The sequence below is a fragment of the Podarcis melisellensis genome (genome assembly GCF_964234715.1).
Source record: "Podarcis melisellensis genome assembly, chromosome: 16".
Classification (NCBI taxonomy): Eukaryota; Metazoa; Chordata; class Lepidosauria; order Squamata; family Lacertidae; genus Podarcis; species Podarcis melisellensis.
Window position 1 is genome coordinate 13,816,384 of NC_138533.1, and position 23,975 is coordinate 13,840,358.

The 23,975-nt window shown below is 45.0% G+C and overlaps 1 protein-coding gene and 1 long non-coding RNA gene across 3 annotated transcripts in view; both read left to right on the top strand.

Moving 5' to 3' along the window:
* CAPN1 (calpain 1) overlaps positions 1–23,975 on the top strand; it is a 43,592-nt gene that overhangs the window by 8,463 nt on the left and 11,154 nt on the right. The window contains exons 1-10 of one of the 2 annotated variants that reach the window (XM_081891462.1): positions 3,350–3,458; positions 9,853–10,143; positions 11,657–11,726; positions 14,454–14,572; positions 16,645–16,778; positions 18,036–18,204; positions 18,761–18,844; positions 20,124–20,209; positions 22,029–22,103; positions 22,211–22,371. In XM_081891462.1, the coding sequence (XP_081747588.1) occupies positions 9,877–10,143; positions 11,657–11,726; positions 14,454–14,572; positions 16,645–16,778; positions 18,036–18,204; positions 18,761–18,844; positions 20,124–20,209; positions 22,029–22,103; positions 22,211–22,371 (1,165 nt within the window). In that variant the 5' untranslated portion in view covers positions 3,350–3,458; positions 9,853–9,876. Of the gene's footprint in view, positions 1–3,349; positions 3,459–9,852; positions 10,144–11,656; positions 11,727–14,453; positions 14,573–16,644; positions 16,779–18,035; positions 18,205–18,760; positions 18,845–20,123; positions 20,210–22,028; positions 22,104–22,210; positions 22,372–23,975 lie in introns of those variants that run through there. The other variant, XM_081891461.1, reaches the window with a different exon arrangement.
* The window catches only part of LOC309358819, a 53,962-nt gene that overhangs the window by 4,602 nt on the left and 25,385 nt on the right, over positions 1–23,975 (top strand). The gene's annotated exons all lie outside the window — the stretch shown is intronic.

Below are 23,975 nucleotides of genomic sequence, written 5' to 3' on the forward strand. Positions count from 1 at the left end.
GCTCCGCGCTGGTGTCGGCAAGCCTTGCGCACCCGGGGGATCTCCCCCCGAGAGCGCAAGGCTTGCGGGCGGAAGCCGGGAGCACGGGGCGCCCTTTGGAGGACGCCCCGTGCTCCGCGCTGCTGTTGGCAAGCCTTGCGCACTCGTGTTGGCAAGCCTTGCGCGCCAGCCCCACAAGCTCGGGGGACAGCGGGGAGGCGCAGCACCGCCATCCCACTGTTCCCCGACCTGGTTTGGGGGGGGGGGAAATAAAGGAAAAAAAAAATTCCTTTATTTCCCCCCCCAAAAAAGTAGGTGCGTCCTATTTCATAATAAAGTAATTATAAAATACTTTCTTTGTGTTTATTTGATGCCTATTAAAGAGAGTTACTTTATATATAGTCAATATAGGCACACAGTTAATTTTTTAAACATTTTCTAATGGTGGTGTGCCTCAAGATTTTTTTCATGAAACAAGTGTGCCTTTGCCCAAAAAAGGTTGGGAAACACTGGTGTAAACATCTTCCCCCCCAGTGTTGTTATCTGCCCTTGAATTGCCTGGGAATGTGTCTCTGGCTAATTTCCTTGGAAGGGAGGAAACCCTTTGATTTAAAGTTTGAATTCTAAATTGGCCCAGCTGTCAAGAGGTAAATTGATTGACCAGCAAGCCGATCATTGGCGCATTCAAAAATAATCTGAGTCTTATGATTGGCTTGAAAGTTACGACGCAGGTTGCGAATTGTGGATAAAAGATCAAGCTATTGTCTTGCTCTTTGCTCTCTGCTTTGCTCTGCAAATCGCAAAGATGCCAGGCTCTATTGTTCCAGCTTAATAGGCCGCTACTCATCTTTTGAGATGGAAATCTTCACTCGTCGTCTACCTGCAGAGTCTTGAAAGAACTTCAACTGTCCTATCTTTGTGTTAGAGTTGTGAGTATGTGATCTTAGTTAGTCTAGTAGCTTTCTTGTTTTCTTATCTGTAACGTTCCAAAAGATGTGCCTGCTATTTTAGCATGTTTCTTATGTTATTTTAAAATAAACATTTTAAAGATGAAACTGTTTTAGTTGTGTGCCTTTCCAAAGGGAATAGCTAAGTCCTTGCCTTACGCTGGGTTACGCTCTACCGTAGAATTTCTGCCTGCAAGACTGTGGATGCAGCTTGTGGAGTAGGGGGACGGCCAGGCTAACGGGTCACAGCCTTCTCCCTGGGTTGTGATCTTGGGTCCCCTAGAACATAGGGAGTGGTGGCAGCCCTACCGGGTTTTGTTTGGCTTGTTTTTGGCATTGCTAAAACAGTAATTTCGCCCGCCTACCCTGTCCTGGGCGCCCCCTGGTCTGGCCGGAGAGCAGAGACCGGAGAAGGGAGGGGCAAGAGGTTGGGGGCGAGCATTACTACAACTACTATATCTGGTTTCGCTCTAAGAAGCAAAAAGTGGTTGCCCCTATATCTGCTGTGCATGCAGAGTGTCTGCAGGGTTTCAAGAAGGAAGTCTCTCCCAGCCCCACTTGGAGATGCCAGAGAGAGAGAGACTGGGATCTTTCGCATACAAGGCAGATGCTCTACAGCCCTCGCCCTCGCTAGACGTGTGACATACTCATGGTTGGTCCCCAGTCTGGGATGGTTGCCAGTTCACAGCCAGCCTTCACTTTCCAAATTATTAATTTCACTTGCAAATTGGCACTATTTACTCAGCTGAGGGGGGGTTGGTTGGATCTGCTCCCTGGCTCAAGGTGTCTGTGGGACTTAACGTTCCCAGCTTTGGCACTTATCCCTTGACTTGCAAGACAGGAGGATCCCAGAGCAGGACGTGCTCTGTTTTTGGAGACTACAAAGCCCATCATCCCTAGCTGGCAGGACCAGTGGTCAGGGATGATGAGAATTGTAGTCCAAAAGCAGCTGGAGACCCAGGTTTGAGAAACCCTGCTTTGCAACATGGATGTAGGACCCATGGCCCTCCAGTTGTTGCTAGTCTACAACTCCCATCATCTCTGACCAACGGCCATGGTTGGCTGGGGCTGATGGGACCTGAGAGTCCAATAGTGTCTTGGAGGACACCAGATCCCCCAGCTCTTGTTGTATAAAGGAAGCAGCTGCCCCTTCTCATCCTTTTGTACTTGAGATCCTTCTAAGTCTGCAGTCCTGTATGCCTTTGCTTGGAAGCAAGTCCCATTGAACCGAAGACTTGCTTCTGAGTAAACAGGCATATAAGTTTTAACATTGTACCCCCTGAGAACCTAGAGGACGAATTTACTAAAGTTCCCTTCAGGGATAGGTACTGCCCATGCAATTATTTAGAGGAAGGGTGATATAACTTTGACTCTCGAGGTGTTGCTGAACAATAACTCCCATCTGCCCCAGCAAGCATGGCCGACATCTCCAGCAACACCCAATTTATTAATTAATTAGGTCTGTTGTTCTGTTCTGTGTCTGACCTGAAATCCGTTGCTATACAGCTTCAAATACTCAGATTGGCACGTTTGATAAACAGATAACATGCCCCCCCCCCGCCGGAGAAGGGGAGGTGCCAAAGTGGGGAGCTGTTGTATTTTTCTGGAGCAACCAGTGGTTTTACAATATTGACAAGATCAGCAATGGATGTTCCCCATTGAGGACTGGTGAGATGAAATGCAAGGAGCCCAGTAGAAGCCAGAGCCTATGGACAAACCTTTGAACTATACAGAGCTCTTTGTCTGCCAAACCAAAGGATTATATCTGGTGCTAATCTTACTCAGATTAATTGAAATGAATGGCTCTACATAAGTCATTTCCGTTATTTTCAGTGGGTCTACTTTGAGCAGGACTAGCACTGAATGCAACTGGAAGCATATCCACTGCCCATCACAACTTCAGTAGTTGTGATCTTTGGAGCCAAAGTCTTCAAACACCGCCCCAGGGTTTTCTACTGTTTTTGGTGGGGGGGGGGGAAACAAAAGCTCTCAAATTCTGAGCAAATGGGTCTTGTTGATTCTTGTGTTTTGCTCACCTTTTCTCCCCCTGATAATACCTTTCGCAAGTCTAAACACATTAATTTCATGCTCGGGTGTGGCTTTTGAGCACAGTGCGCCAGGCGCAAAAGTACGTACAAAGGAGAGGGCTGCGGCGAGGGTGACTCACTCGGAGCCGGGTTATCTGTGTGCCTGGCTTTACCTGAAAGACCTGTCATGATATTAATGCAAATAGAAGGGGAAAGGTATCAACGGCTTACAGGTTTATAAGATTCCCTTTCTCTGCAATCTCTTCCACCTAACCCATTGTTGCCTTGGTCCTCTGGCTTGAAAAATAATGGCAGCCCTATTAGCATTTTGCGGGTATTGCCCTTTGGGACTGGGGTGGGTGGGCAGGAGGAGGGGAGCCCCACAGGAGGCGGAGCCAGAGGCAGAGTCAACAAGAGGCAGCGGCAATTAATTCTAGTTTTGTCTCCATTTTCCTCCCTGTCTGCAAAACTGAGACAGAAGAGAAGGAAGTTGACAGGCCTGACTGTATGTATGAAGGCCAGCAGGTGGATGCTGGCCGAACACATATTAGCCTTGCCAGGAATTATCTGTCTATTTATTCATTAATTCACTCAGTCACTGTCCCACTCACAAGTGTAGAAATGGTGTTGTCAGATAAGACCATCAGAAAGAGACTGGTTTTAAAGAAAATTGGAAAACGTTTGCAGAATACGGTACTTAAAAGCACAGTGTAAAAAAAAAAAATGTTAGAATGCAAATAGGATCTGAGTAAGAGCAGCAGTGGAGGCGAACTTTTTGGTTTTTATTGTGAGGCAGGCTTCCTCAAACTCGGCCCTCCAGATGTTTTTGGCCTACAACTCCCATGATCCCTAGCTAGCAGGACCAGTGGTCAGGGATGATGGGAACTGTAGTCTCAAAACATCTGGAGGGCCAAGGTTGAGGAAGCCTGTTGAGGTAAGGTGAAGGTCTAGAGTAACTATAATATGCAGCATAAATTAAAATTTTGAGGGAACCATGGAGGGGAGGGAAGTTGTAGGTGGAAGGATTGCTAAATTTGAAATGTTGTTGGATGGTTTATTTGTTGAAAACTTATAGAAAGGAAATTATAAAGAATAGAAAGTGGGGGAGGCCATCTCTCTAGTCTGGGATTCCTTTCTCAAGAGTGGACAGCCTCATGGCTCCTGGAAGCGCATGAGATGTGACAATCCACCCTTGCTGTTTATTCCAAAGCCTCTGGTATTCGGCAGTGCACTTGCCTCTGAACTTGGAGGCTCCATTTGTCCAGTCCTTGGACACGGGTGGTGCTGCGGGTTAAACCACAGAGTCTATGACTTGCCGATCAGAAGGTTGGCGGTTCGAATTCCACGATGGGGTGAGTTCCCGTTGCTCAGTCCCTGCTCCTGCCAACCTAGCATGTCGAAAGCACGTCAAAATGTAAGTAGATAAATAGGTACCGCTCTGGCGGGAAGGTAAACGGCGTTTCCATGCACTGCTGTGGTTCACCAGAAGCGGCTTAGTCATGCTGGCCACATGGCTTGGAAGCTGTACGCCGGCTCCCTCGGCCAGTAAAGTGAGATGAGCGCTGCAACCCCAGAGTCGTCCACGACTGGACCTAATGGTCAGGGGTCCCTTTACCTTTACTTAAGTTGGTGCCCCATTGCCTCCTGTGGAAGTGAGTTCCATAGTTTCAGCTATGTGCTGTGTGAAGAAGGACTTTTCTTTTGTCTGTCCTCCTGAATTGGCTTCCGTGGATGTCCTAGAGTTTCTAGCATTATGAGAAACATAGAAAACCTTTTCTCTGTCCACTTTCTGCACGCCTCGGGTCATAAACGTGGCCAGAGGGTATGGTGCTCCCAGGCTCGCCTTGCCAAGGGTGGGGTGGGTGGATGTCTTTATGTGCATGCCAAATGTCTCATCTAATTGACTTGTGTTGGGTTAATCTTCTGCACATGCACAAACTCTGTAAACCTCCCCAGACATAGCGAAAGCCAGCCCTCCACACTGCTTTACCCAACTCACACATACCCTGCATTCAAGATTGCAAGAAATAAAATCTTTTAAAAATCCCATATCTATGAATTTGGAATTACAGTCGTACCTCGGCTCCAGACGTACCTTGGGAGTTGAATGTTCCAGCTCCCGAATGATCGAAAACTGGAAGTGAGTGTTCCTGTTTTCAAACGTTCTTTTGGAAGCTGAACGTCCAACAGGGCTTCTGATGAGAAGCCGCGCTTTGGAAGTCAAATGTTTTGGAAACCAAACGGACTTCTGGAACAGATTCTGTTTAACTTCTGAAGTACGAATGTACCAGCAAAGCAGAGGAAGAAGGATATTTTGCTAGCCTCCAGAGTAGGGATTGGGGAAGAAATTGGATCTTGTTTCCATCTTAAGAAGAAACAACCTAATTCACACTTGTTGAACCAATGCATAAACCCAGAGATTATTATCCTTCAAAATGTGCATTTCTCTGAAATTTGCAGTGCAGTTCTCCCACCAACCAGTGTTTACAAAAATGTGCTTATTAGAGGAAAGTGTGCATAAGAATGCATATATTAGTAAAACTGATAAAATTGCTAGCAAAGAGAAAATGTGTATGCTAGTCAAAACAGCACACAAAAAATTGGGTTGTATCCAACAAAGAATAGATACAGTGAAATACAGTTTCACTGTATCTACTCTTTGCTGGATACAACCCAATTTTTTCAGTTGGTCTAGATACAGCCATCAGTTTATTAAGTGAAATTGGCACTGAAACCCTGACAAATTTCCGTAAGAATTTTAAAAAGCACAACCAAATTACTAGGGAAATATGGAGAACTGAATTTGAGATTCGAAAACTGAGAAACAAGAAATGAGAGATTCATTTATCCCTATTCCGAAGAGACAATTTTGCTGGCGTATAGTATTAGTAAGTCAGTGAAGAAAATGGATTTCTTTGGAGGGGCCTTTCCTGACGAACAGCATTCACCAAATACCTGTTCTTTTTGCAAGAGATCTATCATCACACTTGCTTTAAACTTTGTGTTCATCCCTCACCCCACACACCTTTTTCTGCAAATCTGTGCTAAACCTTCCCCAAAGCTGGGCTGAACTCCAGAACCTGTCTTCCAGGGATAGCCCAAAATATTTACATTCCTGAGGTGGAAATTCCTAAATGATATCTGCCCTCTACAGCGTTGTTGTTGTTGTTTTATTTTAAAAAATAATAGTAGTACTGGTAATAGAATAATAGTTTGGAATATTTCAACCTTATTTGTCTGTCTGTCTACTTACTGTATTAACAGTAAGGACTTTTTTTTTTAAGGCCTAAGTTTGTCATGTCCATTAATTTCAATGGATCTCCTCTGAGTAGGATTAACTTTGGATACGATCCGAGGCTTCCAGGTCTGAGAGTCCCCAGTACAGGCAAGGATATGTACATAAACCCTGACATTCCTCTCTACAAATGAACAGCCAGCAGAACTGGCACAAGGGAAGGTGATCTGTCTTGCTATTCAGCAGATGTAGCTGTGCAGAGAGAAAGAGACACACACAGAGAGAGGCTCTGATACAGTTGCTGATACCATTTTGGGCTTCTGACTGCTTGGAGCTGGAATGCCATGGGTAGGACAGATGGCATTTTGCAAGCGTTTGGCAGTCTGTAGGGGTGAGTGGATCCCTCAGTTTCAGTTTCTCATTTTTTACAGCCTTACAGTTCTCCACATTTCTATATCGGTTTGCTATTATTATTATTCGAAAGACCCTCATGGAAATTCATCAGCATTTTAGAGCACTCTTCCGTAACAAACACATTTATTTATTTATTTATTTATTTATTGCAAAGGAGTTTCTTCAAATATTCATGCATTGTTTATGTTATCTTCATTGATATGTGCATTTCAATACGTGAAATGCATGTTTGTAACAAGCTTTGCATCGAAAAATTCAGATAAATGCAAAATTCACAGGACAGCTTGAGTTTGGTTTTTTGAAACATGTGAATTGAGTCATTTGGCCTTGAAATGCAACCTGGACCAATTTTCTGCTCTTTCCTTATCTGCACTCCATGTTTGTTTATATTTTTTTAAAAGCACACCTCTATGTCTACCTAACCCAAATTCTGCTCCTAGAGAAGCTGGATTCCGCAACCCGCATAGATTATGCAAATGCAACAGATTAGGATAATTGCAGTTCCTTTGCATGATTTCAAAGCCTCCTTCCTAACCCCTGGCTTCTGAGATGACACAAGGCATTGCCAGCATGCCTCTTTCAAGGAAAGTGTGCAACACTTGGGACTTCTTAGCATAGAGAAGAGGCAAGCGACCATTTACTGTATTTATTTTTCCTGATTCGAACTATAAAATGGTGGTTTTCTTGAGTCAAAATGAGAGTACCCCTAAACATTTTTTTTTTAGAAAAAAAGCACTGGGTGGGAGATTTTGTCTCTCGCTCTCTTATAACGCTAGAACTCATGGGTGAAGCTGAGCATTGAAAGAATCAGGACAGGCCAAAAAACGGGGGGGGGGAGACTTCACACAGTTGAAATTTGCTCCCCCAGGAGGCAGCGATGGCCACCAACTTGGATGGCTTTAAAAGAGGATTGGTAGTGCAGCAATAGATTGGCTCGCACGTTTGCAAAGCTAAGCAGGGTCCAGTATGGTTTCAAATTGGATGGGAGACCATGTGTTGAGATGCTTGCATTGCAGGGTTTGGACTTAGATGGCCCTCAGGGTCCCTTCCAACTCTGCAATTCATGAAAGATAAGGCTATCAGTGTCTATTAACCCTGTTGGTGACGCCCTGCTTCCATCGCTGGAGACAGTATGCTTGGCCTTGGGCCTGATCCAGCAGAGCTCTTCTTTTGTTCAAGCTTGTCTTCACAGCCATAAGAGCTAGGAAGCTGAAACTTGCTTCTCTTTAAAAGCAAGCAAGATGGGAGTCTTGGGGAAATTGGTCTCCAGACTGCTGCCTCCTGCATTCCCCCCCTTGCATTCCTTCTGCAACCGCTGTGTTCCAGATGAGTGCAACTTGGGAGGAAGGCCTGTGACTCAGCGGCAAAGCTTGTAACTTTTTGCACAAAAAGGCTCCATCTGCAGGCAAGGGCGTCCGACTGGCAACAGCCTTCCAAGGTTCAGACAAGGGTCTTCCCAGCTATGCTAGGGATTTGACCTGTGCTCCTTCTACGACTCAGCTACAACCCTTCCTCTAAAAAAGGAAGTCCGGTGACATCCACACCTGATACACCTGAAGCACTCTTCTGCCAGGTGAGCAGTCATGGACAAACCTAGAAATAGTAGTTTGTTAAAGGTGCTAGAAGTTTGAGCTCTGTGAGGTTAATGCTGTGAAAAAAATACAGTTCCCAGCACTCTTGGGGGAGACGCTGATGATGTGGATGAGATGATAATAATAATAATACACCCCATCGTTCAGCCCAGACACTGAGGTCCAGCTCTGAGGGCCATCTGGTGGTTCCTTCACTGCGAGAAGCGAGGTTACAGGGAACCAGGTGGAGGGCCTTCTCAGTAGTGGCACCTGCCCTGTGGAACGTCCTCCCATCAGAAGTCAAGGAAATAAACAACTATCTGGCTTTTAGAAGACATCTGAAGCCAGGGAGGTTTTTAGTGTTTGATTTTTTATCATGTTTTTAATATTCTGTTGGGAGCCACCCAGCCAGATGGTCAGGGTATACACATTATTATTATTATTATTATTATTATTATTATTATTATTATTATTATTACCGGTATGTCATGATGCTTAAAGTAGCATAAGAGTGCATTAAATATGTGATGTGAGATTCTGGCCCTCATGGTTTACTTGGGACATAGGAAGCTGCCTTAGATAAGATCAGACTATTTGTCTACCTAACCCAACATTGTCTGCACTAACTGGCAGCAGCTCTTCAGGGTCTTCAGGGGTTTTGATTGCTCAGCTGAGCAGAAAATGGTCTTCCCCAACACCTGCTCCCTGTTCCTTTTTTAAACTGGAGATGCCAAGAATTGAACTTGGGACCTTCTGCAGGCAAAGCAGGTGCTCTGCCACTCAGTCCTCCTCTGGGGCTTGTAAAAGTAAAAAGAACAAATTTCAGCCGATTTTGGACCATTTTCTTTAAAAGGAAAGATATTTTCGCAGGCAGCGCTACAATCCAAAGGATTCTGGAAGGATGTCCCCTTCCATCCAAATAACGTAATCATATTGTGCAGTGTCTTGTTTTCTTAATTTGGCTTTTAGTGTACTTTGTGTGTACATAAATTAATTAACAAATATAATAAATAATGATAATGATACCAAAGCTTCCATTTTCTAGGGTTGCCGTATTTCAAAAAGTAAAAACCAGGGCACCCCCCAAAATTGTTGCGCTTTCTAAAGGGAAACCCGAAAGTTGCGCTTTCTTTTTTACGGAAACACCAAAAAACATGCGCTGTTTCTCCGTTTACTTGCTGAAGATCCAGGACAAACCACTGCCTTTGAGAAATCCCCTCCGCGCCCCCCGCCCGGACTTCACGTCCACCTTTGAAATCCTGGTAATGTCTGGGAAATTCCGGACATATGACAGCCCTACCCTTTTCCCTCTCAGTAATTGTGAGGACTAGAGACTTAGCATTCTTAAAGAACCAGGAGGGGCAAGAGGAAATCTGAAAGGTGGGGGGGGGGCTATACTGATGGTACTCTGGACTCCCTTTTTGTTTTGCCTGGCCTGTTCCATTGGCAATTTTCCATACTGCTCTGAGAAATATCTACGTTTCTGTCTAGGAACCTAGGAATATGCTTTACACTGATTCAGAACTTTGGTCTATCTAGCTTGGCACTGTCTGAACGAACTGGCAGCGACTGTCCAGAGTTTCTGGAGATGCTGAGGATTGAGCCTTCTACATGCCAAGCAAATGCTCTACCACTGAACCAAAGCTCTGTGTGTTTAATGCCATCTTTATCTGTTTCAGGAGGGCTTCAACCAATTGCCCGAGATGTCGGAAGAGGTCATTGTGCCTATCTATTGCACGGGGGTCTCCGCTCAGGTCCAGAAGCAGAGGGCCAAAGACCTGGGCTTGGGTAAAAACGAGAATGCAATCAAGTACCTGAACCAGGATTACGAGAGGCTTCGCAACGAGTGCTTGCAGAGTGGAGCCCTTTTCAGGGATGACACTTTCCCCGCCACGGCCTCTTCCCTGGGTTTCAAGGAGCTTGGGCCGAACTCCTCCAAGACTTACGGAGTCAAGTGGAAACGGCCTACGGTGAGACTCAAGAAATGGCACAGGTTGCAACCCAGAATATCTTTGACCTCGAGTTACGTCTTGCTATTGGCATCAGTTTACCCAGGCATAGGCAAACTCACCCTCCAGCTGTTTTGGGACTACAATTCCCATCATCCCTGACCACTGGTCCTGTAAGCTAGGGATTATGGGAGTTGTAGTCCCAAAACATATGGAGGACCGAGTTTGCCTGGTTTAGCCCATCTAGAAAATGGGCGCAGTAGTTCTGTGTAGGTAAGCTTCGGGAACACAAGAAAGCCGCAGAGTTGTGTTACTGGTCTGAAAATTCAGCTTCCTGAGAACCTCCTTTTTACATTCAAGTTTCTAGCCCTTATGGGGTATGGAGAGTACATGTTAGAGAGTGTGGATTCAATAGTGGAGCATCTGGCTGACTGGCTGCCTTTACTCAGCATCTCCAGGTAAAGCAAGGAAAGACGCCCACCTGAAAATCTGGAGAGCTGCTGCCGGTCAGTGCAGACAACACTGAGCTTGATTAGGCTGACTCAGTACCTGTGTTCGCATAGTAATGTCTGCTGATCTCCCCAAAGCCAAATAGGATTCCCAGTAGTCAAGGCTTCATGCCAGAATGAATTAAGTAAAAGTAAAACAGTGGAATTAATTATGGAGAACGAAAGAGAATATGCATATAGGTTTAACCTGCATTTTTAAGGCAGGCTACAGAGCTGAGCTTTCCTCGGGGAAAAGAGTTTAACTTTTTGCTTAATGTGCGGAGTACACACGGCCCTGATGATCAAAAGCCCTCCCTGCCTGATAATTGTCTAAAAGGTAAACAAGATAAAGGGCTGGTGCAACTTTGGCATTAGGCAGCCGGCCGGCGGCCCCTCACCCTGCAGTTCCTTTCCCCCCTTTCCCAGGTAGAGGCAAATCATAATGCAATGCTTCTGAATACCAGTTGCTGGAAACTGCAGGAGAATAAAGTGCTCTTTGAGCTCAGGTCCTGCTTGCGGGTTTCCCAGAGGCATCTGTGGGGCCACTGCAAGAACAAGATGCTGAACTAAATTCGGGGCCCCCTTTTGGCCTGCTGGGACGCGGGTGGCAATGTGGGTTAAACCACAGAGCCTAGGACTTGCCGATCAGAAGGTTGGCAGTTCGAATCCCCACAACGGGGTGAGCTCCCGTTGCTCGGTCCCTGCTCCTGCCCACCCAGCAGTTCGAAAGCACGTCAAAGTGCAAGTAGATAAATAGGTACCACTCCAGCAGGAAGGTAAACAGCGTTTCTGTGCACTGCTCTGGTTCGCCAGAAGCGGCTTAGTCATGCTGGCCACACAACCCAGAAGCTGTACACCGGCTTCCTCGGCCAATAAAGCGAGATGAGCGCCGCAACCCCAGAGTCGGTCACGACTGGACCTAACAGTCAGGGGTCCCTTTACCTTTACCTTTGGCCTGATACAGCAGGCTCTTCCTCTTAGGCATTTAGCAGCAACAGCAGCAACAACAACAACAAAACAGCCCACCTCCCTCTTGTGTATTTCAGGAACTGTGCCGCAACCCTCTCTTCATTGTGGACGGGGCAACCCGCACAGACGTCTGTCAAGGAGCTCTGGGTAAGGAGGGTTCACCCGAGGTGGTCTGCCTGAGATGGGCGCTAAGCACCCCAAAAAGCAGGGAGAGGTTGGGGGTCACTGCAGCCAGGTCTCCTCTCTCACACACCCTTAGTTCTTTCCCACCTCCCTCCCCTGCTTCTTGCAGTACAAGACTGTGGTCTTTGTTGTATAGGAGATCCTAGGAAGAGCTTGGCTGCTGGATCAGGCCAGAGGGTGCCCTTCCAGTTTTTGCAGCCAGGTGTCCATGGGAAGCCCTTAGCCATGTCTGTTGATTTCAGTGGGTGTGTTCTGGGGTGGGAGTTAGTTGGACACCACCCATGGGTGTAGCCGGGGGAGCAGGTGGGGCAGCTGCCCCCACCCATGATCAAGTAAATAAATAAAAACACCTAACTAAAAGTAGAAATTTGTGGCAAGATTATGACAGATTTTTGTGACCACTTGGGATCAAAAGAAATTTAAAATGACGGTTGTTGAGACATTTCATTCCAAATCTGCTAGACAGAGTCAGGCAGACGATGGTGACAGGTGTGTGTCCTCCCCCCGCCCCTCATAATCTTGGCCACGCCCAAGATATCACCCATCCCAAAGAAAAAAAGTTGCTCAAATTTATATGTTGGAAACAGACGGACAGCTTTTCTGTTTTCTTCAGGTAGACAAAACCTACTGATAACTTGGAAGGCAAAGGTTTTGATGCAATTTCTGGTTGTTGTTTTCCTGCTGGCCCTTTGTTTATTTTTCTGTGTTTTATCGGCATGGCTTGTTTTCTGTTACGACGAGAAGTACAATTTTGAAAGGACACTGGAGCCTTTCCGGGTGTGTGCTGATTGTGCAACAGCAGCCGCAGAGCCCCCTGAGCATATGACGTGACTCCCTCACACTCTCTGGCCTTCCTACCATTCCTGCCTGGCTGTTTTCCTTTTGGCTTGGCTGTTTTGAAACTGTCAGGTCACGGTCATCGAGGGAAACTTCCCGACAGCTGCAGGAAACACACCCTCCTCAGTGTTTCTTCTCCTCCCTCCCTCCCTCTCTCACACCACACACCATTTATCTGATCAGAGCCCTGCAGGCAGGCGTGGTCTCCTCTGCGCGGCCTGCACCCCTCCCCGGGGCAGAGCGCCAGCTTCAGGGCTCAAAGACAGCAGACTGGTGTCTGCGCTTACTCCAAAACAAGTTTGCGTTTCAGAGTAACAACTAGGTTTGTGGGGTGGGGGAAACAGAGTTTGTCAAAAACTCAGGTATATAAGCTAGGCGCCAAATGGCTCTTCAAACCAAGGTTGCAGTCGCCAAAGCGGAATGTTTTGTTGCCATTTGGGGGCAAAACAGCTCTAAAGTATTATTTTTCAAATGATGGGCTGACTGTGATGGATTCTTAGTTAAACGTCTAGTTCAGATGACAACCTTGAGCCTAGGTTAAGAGCTTTGAGAACTTAAAGAAGAAATGTCCTTTGATCCAGGGACAGTCAACATATATACCGTATTCTTCCATGTATAACACGCCACCGTGTGTAACACCCCCCCCTATTTTGGGGGACTCAAAATTAAGAAAATGGAGGCAGATTGCCCCCGTGTATAAGACTACCCCCCTTTTTAATACTATTTTTTAGTAAAAAAAAAACCTAGTCTTATACACAGAACAGTACAGTATATTGGCCAATTCCAACCTCTTTTTCTTAATGACGGCTGCTCCTGCTCTGGCTGCACAGACAAAGGAACTTGGTTCCTGAAATTCATTCCAATTATGCAGATTAAATATAACTGATAGAATTCTATAGGATGAGGTATTTGTGCGTGAAAGCGGTCCAGATCCAATGATCCCAAGACATCAGGTGCCATCCTGGCGCCCAGGCATCCTCACTTGGTCGCAAGTGGTCGGAAGCTAGGTGCAAAATGCGCCTGGCACCTGGCTAATTTCGAACACTGGAGAAAGCACCCCACCCACCCAGCAGGCAGCTGGTAGTCCACTTGGGCTAAGGCGGTGTTTCTCAAACTAGTTTCAGGTGGCCCTAGCTGTGCCATAGCACCAGAAGCTCCTGGTCTGGTGAGTGAAGATGGCTGGCAGACCGGAAAGTTCCGGGGCGGGTGAGGGAAGGGAGGCCTCCCACCCCTGAGGGGAAAGGGCCAGAGGAAGTGCTGAGGGGAATTAGGAGGTGAAATAATGAAAGGTGAATATTTGTTCAAATAAATAGAATGGGAACAGAAAGGAAGGGAATAAGACAGGAGAACTGTTACAGGTCCGGAGAGGAGGGATGAAAGGAACTGGCAGTTTTGGGGAGGGTATGAGGGGGGGAAAGGTACATGTTGGTCGTGAAAGGAGAACACAAAATAAAAAGTTCTCTCCACTTGGAGCTTTTGGGGCAGCAGATTCTCCCTGAAATGAGGGGGCTATCAGGATGCCTCCAAAACAAAGTCTCCTCACAACTTTCAGCATCCTTTATGAAACTACACTTCCCAGGATGCTTTGGGGGAAGCCACATCTGCTCAGAGTGGCATGATGCATAGTGCAGATGGGGCCTTGGTCATGTCCACTAATGCTAACAGGCCTACTCTGAGTATCCCTAAAGTTGGATGCAACAGCCTCACCAAATAATTAGATGATGATAGATGATAGATGATAGATAGATAGATAGATAGATAGATAGATAGATAGATAGATAGATGATAGATGATATAAAAATAACAGTTGTTTTTGTTTTAACTGGCTGGCTTTCCCTTTGCCTCTCCTTCCAGGTGACTGCTGGCTCCTGGCAGCCATTGCCTCCCTCACCCTGAATGACCCTCTTCTGCACCGCGTTGTCCCCCATGGGCAGAGCTTCCAGAATGGATACGCTGGCATCTTCCACTTCCAGGTGAGCACCTGCCTTTCTGAGAACCTTGTTACTCAAAGCACTGCGTCTCTCTCTCTCTGTGTGTTTTTAAATTGGATGTATTTTGTAGGAACATAGACTAGCCCTGCTTGCGAAGCAACAGAGAAATTCTTTGTGTCCTGCAGATCTCTCTGGTGTTTATTTTAGCATTCTTCCCTGATTTGCTAACAGAAAGCTTATACCGAGGTTAGATCGTATCCAGTCTTTATGAGCATTCATTCTGATTTATTTATTTTGCAAGTTGTTTATACGACAATAAGCATTTGTGCTCCGATCACTCTGGTTTTCCTTGTGGGGTGTTTACACCTTTCCAGTTAATCACTCGTTCATCCCACCCTTTTCTGTGCACTTTCTTGTCACTTTCCATAGTGCAAAATGGTGTGTGTGTGTGTGTGTGTGTGTGTGTGTGTGTGTGTCTGTGTGTGTAAAATTGATTTAACAAAAAAAATATGCAAACATAACAAAAAGCGGGGAGGGAAGCCCAACGAATCAAAAATGTAAACCATAGCCTGGAAGGACAAAGATGAAGTATAGCTCCAAAGGGATAATAAGGTATTAACTCATACAGAAATTCCCTTTACAAATAATAATAATTTCTGGCTTTCTGCTAACTGAGGGAGCCCGGCGATCAGTTTAAAAATGGACTTTTTATTCTAGGAGAGTGAGAATAAAAAGTCTGTTTTTACAGTTATCTCCAGGCTCCCTCACTTAGCCCAAAGCCAGCTCCTTAAACGCACAAACGCCATTCAAGGCGTTTATCTTCTGCCCAGCTCCACCCCATCCAACGCCTGGCTTGGTCTGCTGCCAGCCGAGGTGGCTTTGCTGCTTATTTTAAGTCTTCCACACCTGAGGACTCCACCCTGATGTGGAATCCGACCTCGCAGGTGATGATTCGCCTTGGTATTTCAAGGTTCTTTGTTTGTGGGGGTGGCAAGGGTGTGGTGCATAGCGGGGAAGAAAGCTGCCCGGTGCCTCCCATTCAGAGCACAGCCTGGTGTTTGCTCAGCCTGCGGATCTGTGCCTGCAGGTAGACAGCTGCAGCTTTCCTGATGAATCGCACTTGCAGACTCTCTCTCCCCTCCTGCCCTTTAGCGGAACTGGGTTTGTTAGGCCGCGGAAAGAAAGCTGGACTAGGTGGGCCTGCAAGGAAGAATGTAATTTGAGCAAGGTGTCAGGACCAGAGCTCGTGCAGAATGCTGGACCTTGACCTTGGAACATGTGGACTAATGATGGCTTTCTCTGAGCATGTGCAGAGCGCAACCGCTAAGAAAAAAACACCCAGATCTGTCAGTTTCAGTTTCTTGTTTTTCCAGTTTTAAATTCAGTTCTCCATTTCTGTAGCCTGGATTTATTTATTTTTAAAGTACAGTGGTACCTCAGGTTACATACGCTTCAGGTTACATACGCTTCAGGTTACAGACTCTGCTAACCCAGAAATAGTGCTTCAGGTTAAGAACTTTGCTTCAGGATGAGAACAGAAATCGTGCTCCGGCGGCCCGGCGGCAGCAGGAAGCCCCATTAGCTAAAGTGGTGCTTCAGGTTAAGAACAGTTTCAGGTTAAGTACGGACCTCCAGAACGAATTAAGTACTTAACCTGAGGTACCACTGTATTATGAAAATTCATCAGCATTTAAATGTAAATTTCTTCTGAAATACACATTTTTATATGCCATTTTGACTGTTTTGCAAGCAATTCCCCCCTTATAGAATACTTTTTTTTGTATGCTGTTTTCACTAGAGTATGTGTTTTTCTGAACACTTCCCCCTAACATATGTATTTTTGTAAATGAGTTGTTCAGTTGCAGAACTACCGTTGTAAAATTCAGAGAAATGTAAATCTCATTGTGTTATATAATAATGGTTTGATGAGAAATACAGATTAAGTACGTTCTCATCTAAAATGCAGACAGCATCCATCTTCTCTCCTCCCTGCCTCCATTCTTAACCACCGCTGAGTCATCAAGGGCACATGCGGGAGAGACCAGGTTCAATTCCTGGCATCTCCAGGTTGAAAAGTTTTCACCTTTGTCTTGCCTGTTTTGCGCTTGGTTCAGATCTGGCAATTTGGCGAGTGGGTCGACGTGGTGGTGGATGACCTCCTCCCAACCAAAGATGGCAAGCTTGTGTTTGTCCACTCCGCAGAAGGCAACGAATTCTGGAGTGCCCTGCTTGAGAAAGCTTATGCCAAGTAAGCATCTAAATCTCTTGGTTTGGGGTCGACGGGGGGAGGGAGGCTAAAGATTTGGTGCAAAAGACTTGTGTTTGTCCCACCTCTGCCAAGGGCAAACTCTGTGACCTGGGGGTGAGTCAGCCTCAGTTTTCCCAGTTGTGAAATGGGAACAAACAGGATACCGCCCTCTTATTTTTTATTTCTTACTAACCCTTTACCAGAAAGTCCCAGGGCAGGTTACAACAGTGAAATAGACAACTGTAAAAGAACTAAATCATTTGAACTGTAAAAGAAGAAAAGTACAAAAACAGTTTAGAACAGTTCCACATATATAACAATTAAAACAGGTCCAAGTGCAAACTAAAGGATGGCGAATTCTACCACATGTGGTGGACATGCGAAAAGATGAAAAAGTTTTGGGATTTGATATATAATGAGTTGAAAAAAACTTTTCAAATACACATTCCCAAAGAAACCAGAGGCTTTTTTATTAGGTATAATAGGAGATGAAGTGAGGGAAAAAAGATCGTAAACTATTTCAGTATGCCACGACTGCCGCTAGCATTCTCATGGCCCAAAAGTGGAAATCCCAGGACATCCCAACTTTATTGGAGTGGCAGACAAAATTATTTGAGTATGCAGAATTGGCAAAAATGACCTATAAAATTCGAGACCAAAAAGTGACAAAGTTTGAAGAGGAGTGGAGTAAATTTGTTGCGTGCATACGTATTCATTGCAGAAGTTTAAAAACTGTAGCAGGGTTAATATAAATCCTGTGATGTGAATAGAGGGCAAATAAGAATCTGTAAGAGAAGATGTAAATTAGGAAAACCGAAGCAGGGTAGGAGGGAAGTCCGGGCGCGAAATTGCGCAGGGTAAATAAGATGACACAAAATGTTGAATGTAAAAGTTGTAAGTTTTATTTATGTTTGTGAAAATCAATAAAAAGCATTGGGGGGGGGGGAACAGGTCCGCATATAAGTTGGCCTTACCCAGCTTAGGTTCAGAGATTCGTGTGGCTCAGTGGTAGAGAGGCTACTTTGCTTGCAGATGGTCCTGGGTTTAGTGGGGTGGACTAGATGAGTCCTGGGGGTCCTTTCCAGCTCTGTGGTCCTATGATTCCCAGCAACTCCAGGTAGGGTTGGGAGAGACTCACTGCCTGGTACCCTGGAGAGCGGCTGCCAGTCAGTGCAGACAATACTGAGCTAGATGGATGCAGCAATGTTCCGATTCACTACGAAGCGTCTTCTTGATGCCCTGCTGCTTCCACCGTAGGGTGAACGGCTGCTACGAGGCTCTTTCGGGAGGGAGCACCTCAGAAGGGTTCGAAGACTTCACAGGAGGCGTCACTGAGTGGTACGACCTACGAAAGCCGCCCAGCGACCTCTTCCAGATCATCTTAAAGGCCCTGGAGAGGGGGTCTCTCATGGGTTGCTCCATTGATGTGAGTACCTTGGGGCTGCATCCACCGCTATAGTCCACTAGTGCAAGGGCTGTTGCACTAGTGGGCAGGTGAGCATTCCTGTTGTGCAACAGAAGACTCCAGTGCAACAGCCGTGCTAGCGGAAACTCGCCATGCAACAGATTGCACAATTACTAGCAGCCTGCTTGTGCGGTTTTTTTGCACAGCAGTTTACTGGTGGCATGAAACATTTTGCCAGAGGAATAGGTATACTGCTAAGTGGCTGGTGAACAACAATCACAATTTTTTTGTGATGTATGCAAGTTTTTTTTTTTGGGGGGGGGAGTTGGTTCTGGGTTTTTTTCTACATGGATGCTATTTTTCTCCATATATATCTTATCTTACTCTGTGCACTTGCAATTAAGTACTTTTTATCTTTCAACAAAGGATATATATATTTATATAATATTCCATAATATCCAATAACAGTGCTGTTTGTTGGCTGTTCCACCCCCTTCCAGCAAAGTCTTACGTCCTTGGAGGCCCTTTGAAGGTTGTCACTTAGATTCTTACTCTTCTTCAACCCCCGTTTTTCCAGATCACAAGTGCTTTTGACATGGAGGCTGTCACTTTTAAGAAGCTGGTGAAAGGCCACGCCTATTCCGTCACTGGAGCTGAGCAGGTGATTGTTGGGTTTCTACTATTCGGCGCTCGTTTGTTTTCCTTTTTATTTACAGCATTTATGTCCAGACCCCATTTAGCAAAACAACAACAACAACAAAAACTCTCAGGGCACCTTAAACAAATCAATTCTAAGGTGGTCCCTGCCCTCAGCCTCACAATTTTAAGAAGTCAAGAGAGAAGGCCTAAAGCGAGGGCAGGGACCCTTCTTCATTCTGAGAGCCGCATTGCCTTCTTGGCAACTTTCTGAGGGCCACATGCCTGAGACAAAAATGGGTGGGGCAACAATGGCAGATTTTACCTTTGTACAGGTAGGCTGGTTTCTACACAGGCCCTAACACACCCCTTTCAACCCTCTTTCAGGGAAGCAAGAGGCATTCTCAGAGTCCAAGGGCCTGTACTCACCTGGGTGTGAAACAAGGCCAGATAGAGAGGCCCTAGGCCTGAAATTCCCCATTTCTGACATAAAGAGGAACTCTATTTCTGCAGAGGGGAAACAGATAAAAGAACTGAGGATCATCTATGTAGGAAAGTTTAATAACAGAGAGGTTGCCAGAAAAGAATCCTCCCAACAACAAAAAGTCAATCAATCAATCGATCAATCAATCAATCAATCAGATCTTTGTTACAGTCATATACTAGCATAGCTAGGGTGGGGAACAATCATTTAAAATCTGTAAAATGTTTTGGAAAGCTAAAATTATTAAAACAGAAGGTATATATAAAAGCCTACAAGAATCTAAAAGAGGCTAAAAGAAGGGTTAGGACTGGAGCATTAAACGAATGTGGAAGAGCATAAAAGGTTAGTAAATAAAAGGCTATGGCTATCCATTTACGGAGCGCTCTGATATGGGTGTTCATTAAATCTAGTTTGTGGCACAGGTCATCATCCGACGAATTTTGAACACTGCTATGCAGAACCTGGCAACGTCGTATGTTGTAGCAGGCTTGGTATCTTGAAAGCAGCAGGGAGATATAGAATTGTCCCGTGCGCCCTGGGTACTTATGGAGTAGTGGGGAGATGAGGCTAATATGAATGTCTGTATAATATAGGCACTGGAGAAGCACATGTTCTATTGTTTCTATATGTCCAGAGTCACAGGGGCATTGTCATTTTCCCACAGAAGCCATCTGGAACTCATTGCCACTGGGAAGCTATTCGGACTGTTTGAAAACAGTGCTGGGTCAATAATGTGGTCAAGTCAAGTGCAGCCTTGTACTTTCCTTCCTCTGTGACAATCTCTTAACGGCCATCTCTCATTATCTCTCTGCTCCCACAGATCAACTACCGAGGGCAGAGAGTTAACCTGATACGGATGCGAAACCCGTGGGGGGAGGTGGAGTGGACTGGAGCTTGGAGTGACAAGTAAGAAGGAAACCCTGAAGGAGTTTTCTATGCATGCTTCAGAAAGGGCTGGTGAAAGGGGGAGAAAGTCGCCAGGGCGGCCATAGCAAGTTCCCTCCTTCTGCCCACGAGCTTCCTTTGTTTTCATGAGGATGAGAATATCTGGGTTCCACTTCCCCTCCTCCTGGGCCATAGAGCTGTGGGGGCAGAAGGCCTGTCTTCTCTATATACCGTTTTAATCCCACTGCAAAGAGCTCAGGGTGGCATGCACGATCTAGCCAGCGTCGCATCAGGACAACTTTGCAAAGTAAGGTTAGGTTGAGAGACAGGAACTAGCCCAGGGTCATCTAGTAAGCTTTGTAGCTGGATCAGGATTTGAATCCAGGACTCTGAAGTCCAGCATTCTAACCATCACAGGCAGAAATGAAGGAGACGTAAGGTTTAGGCGCTTGAAAAAGAAGAGCCCCTGTGCCCCAAAGTTGGTATGTGCAGGAAGCGAGTTTGCCAAGCAAAGTGGCAAAGGGAACCAGAGTGAATTTTTTGGTGACAAATCTATCAGAGTTACTAGGACTACAGCAGGTGTGAAGAAAATTTGCCCTCCAGATGTTGCTGAACTCCCATCATTCTTGGCTGTTGGCCATTCCTGCTAGGGTCGATCAGAGCAACATCTGGAGCAGGCTTCCTCAACCTTGGCCCTCCAGATGTTTTTGGCCTACAACTCCCATGATCCCTAGCTAGCAGGACCAGTGGTCAGGGATGATGGGACTTGTAGTCTCAAAAACATTTGTTTGATTGCCCCCCCCCATTCATTTCAATTTCATTCATTGGGTTTCCTCCCACTGAATTCAGTAGGAGATCCAGCTTCTCTTCTACAGCCTGTAACTCTTATGTTTTTCATCCATAAGGCAAGGTGAACATTTTAGACGTTCTATTACCCTTGCAAATAACTGGCTGTCTCAGATTTCAGAAAACCTGGAAAAGGGAGTCCCCATTTTACAGGCAACCCATTAAAGCACATGTTGTTTAAACTTTCCATTTCAATAGAGACCCAGCCAGTCTTCTGCTGCCTGAAACTTTCATTATTATTATTTTTTCTGTTCATATAGCAAGACATTTTTAGACCTTCCATTGAAACTGAGTCATGGGAGATTCAGGACAGAAATAAAGAAGCCGTTGACACAGGATTAGGCAAATTTTTGGAGGATAAGGCTGGCACTGGCTATAATTATGAGGACCATCAGAGGAAGTATTCCTCTGGAAATCAGTTGCTGGAGAGTGAAAGTGACATTCAAGTCTTCCTTGCGGGCTTCCAGTAGCCCTCTGGCTTGCCACTTGACTAGGCAGGCCTTCCAACAGTCCCAGCAGTGCTCTTATGGGCTGGTTGAGAAGACTCTGCATTTTTTCCAGAGATGCAGTGAGACTGAGGGTATGTTCTATCATATGTTGTGGACCTGTAAAAGGGTAAAAGAGTATTGGGAAATAATTCATAATGAATTGGAAAAAGAATGTTTAAAAGTACTTTCCCCAAAAAAACACGATTCCTTTTCTGTTGGGGATAATTCAGATGGAAATTCCCAGGTGTCAAAAAAGGTTATTTATGTACAGTATACAGCAACTGCAGCCTGTGTTTTGTTAGCCCAAAAATGAAAAACGAGCAAAGTCCGAACTATAGAAGAATGGCAACATTTAAAGGTTGTTTAAATGAATATTCTTAAACGTAAAACAAAATTTAATAAAAATTATAAAAGGGGGGGGGGAGAGAGAAGACTCCACATTTTCTACTTCTTTTGGAATCTGTCTCTGTAACAAGCAGCACATTTTCTTCTCTTTTTCTTTACAGCTCTGGGGAATGGAACGCCGTGGATCCATCTATAGGGCAGCAGCTGAGAATTAAAATGGAAGATGGAGAATTCTGGTAGGCACCCTTTTCATTTGTCTTAGGAATCGCATTTCTAAAGACGCACACACGTCACCAAAGAGCGAGCGCATGATCTGAATTCGTGACCTGTCCCCTTCTCCTAGGATGTCCTTCCAAGACTTCCTCCGGGAATTCTCCCGCCTTGAGATTTGCAACCTCACGCCAGACGCACTGAAGTCGCGCAAGTTCCGGAAGTGGAACACGACGCTCTACGACGGGACCTGGCGGCGGGGGAGCACAGCTGGCGGCTGCAGGAACTACCCAGGTAACTCACATAACACATGACGTGAGTCGTGTGGGATGGGTTTTAGTAGGTAGGAGAGGATATCTTAATTACAATTTGCCCCTCCGGTCTCCTGGGGGGGGGGGTTTAAAAAGTGTTTTAAAATCCCATCCTTTGCAGCGAAAACAGAAGCTTTGGAAATTAGTCTGCAAAGCCTTCTCTTTTAAGCAGTTCCAACTTATTAAATAAGCTGGCTTCCCCTTTGTTAGCCCGCATAACAGAAAATCAGGCAACAACTTGTAAAGTAAGCTTAAAAATAGTGTTTACTTACTCAATAGTCTTGGATTGGTTCATGGCAAAGGCAGCAGTTGAACTATGCAAATATCAAATATATGATATGTTTAAATTAGCTCACAGTTTGAAAGAGAATTATTGTGGAACAAGGATAAATTATTGTCAAAAATGTATAACTTATTATTAGAATGGGAAATGAAAGACGAGTTAGTCAAAACTTCAATGACACACTGGGCAATGGATATAGGGCATAACATAGACCTAAACCTCTGGGAGAAACTCCAGAAGAATGATTAGAAATTTACTGCATGTTATACTTTGAAAGAGAATTACCATACTTTTCTTTGTATAAGACACAGGTGAGCGATTGTCGGCAATTCCCCACCCCCCAAAGCTCAAAAAGTCTGTGCAATCCCCCCCAAAGAAAGCTCAATAATTCTGGGCAATTTCCCCCCATTTCCTTAATTTGGAGTCCCAAAAAATAGGGGTCATCTTATACATGGGGGTGTGTTATACATGGAAAAATACGGTATATAAAAATGATGCATAGATAGTATTTAACCCCAAGTAGGTTGGCCAAGATGTACAAAGTTGGATCAGATCTGTGTTGGAAATGCAGAGAAATGGAAGGAACATTTTTTCACATGTGGTAGACATGTAAAAAGGTTAAAGGCTATTGGGAAATGATCTGCAATGAGTAAAAAAAAATGTTTAAAACAACATTCCCAAAAAAACCTCAGGCCTTTTAGTTAGGAATACTTTAGTCTGAAGTTCCCAGTTGTCAGAAAAAAAATATTTATGTGTGCAACCACGGCGGCTCGAATTTTGCTAGCCCATAGATGGAAAGTGAGCAAGATCCCTAGTAAGGAAGATTGGCAACGTAAGATGATAGAATTTGCGGAAGCAGCAGATTTAACTTATAGAATAAGAGAGCAAGAAGAATATTCAAAGAGGAGTAGAATCTTTTTTGCTGAATATTTAGAAAATAATTGTGTACAATTGAAAATGCTGGCAGCATTTAGATAAATTCAACAGTATGGTAAATATTTAAAGGATAAATGGAGAAACGATTAGATTGACTATAATAAAATATGCAGGAATGATAGTTAAGTAAAATGAACCATGAAAAGGGAAGGAGGGAAGTCAATTGTTACATGGTATGATGTAAAACATTTATTTTGAGATGTATAAACTGAAAAATTAATAAGAATTGTTATTAAAAAAAACCTATGCAGGTAAAATACTTATATTTTACAGCATAACCAGCTTCAGGTGTGAGCCTGAGCTGGAGGAGGGACAGCCATATGTGCATTAATTGCAGGCTGGAGAAAGAAAGAGAGAGTGACAGGAAG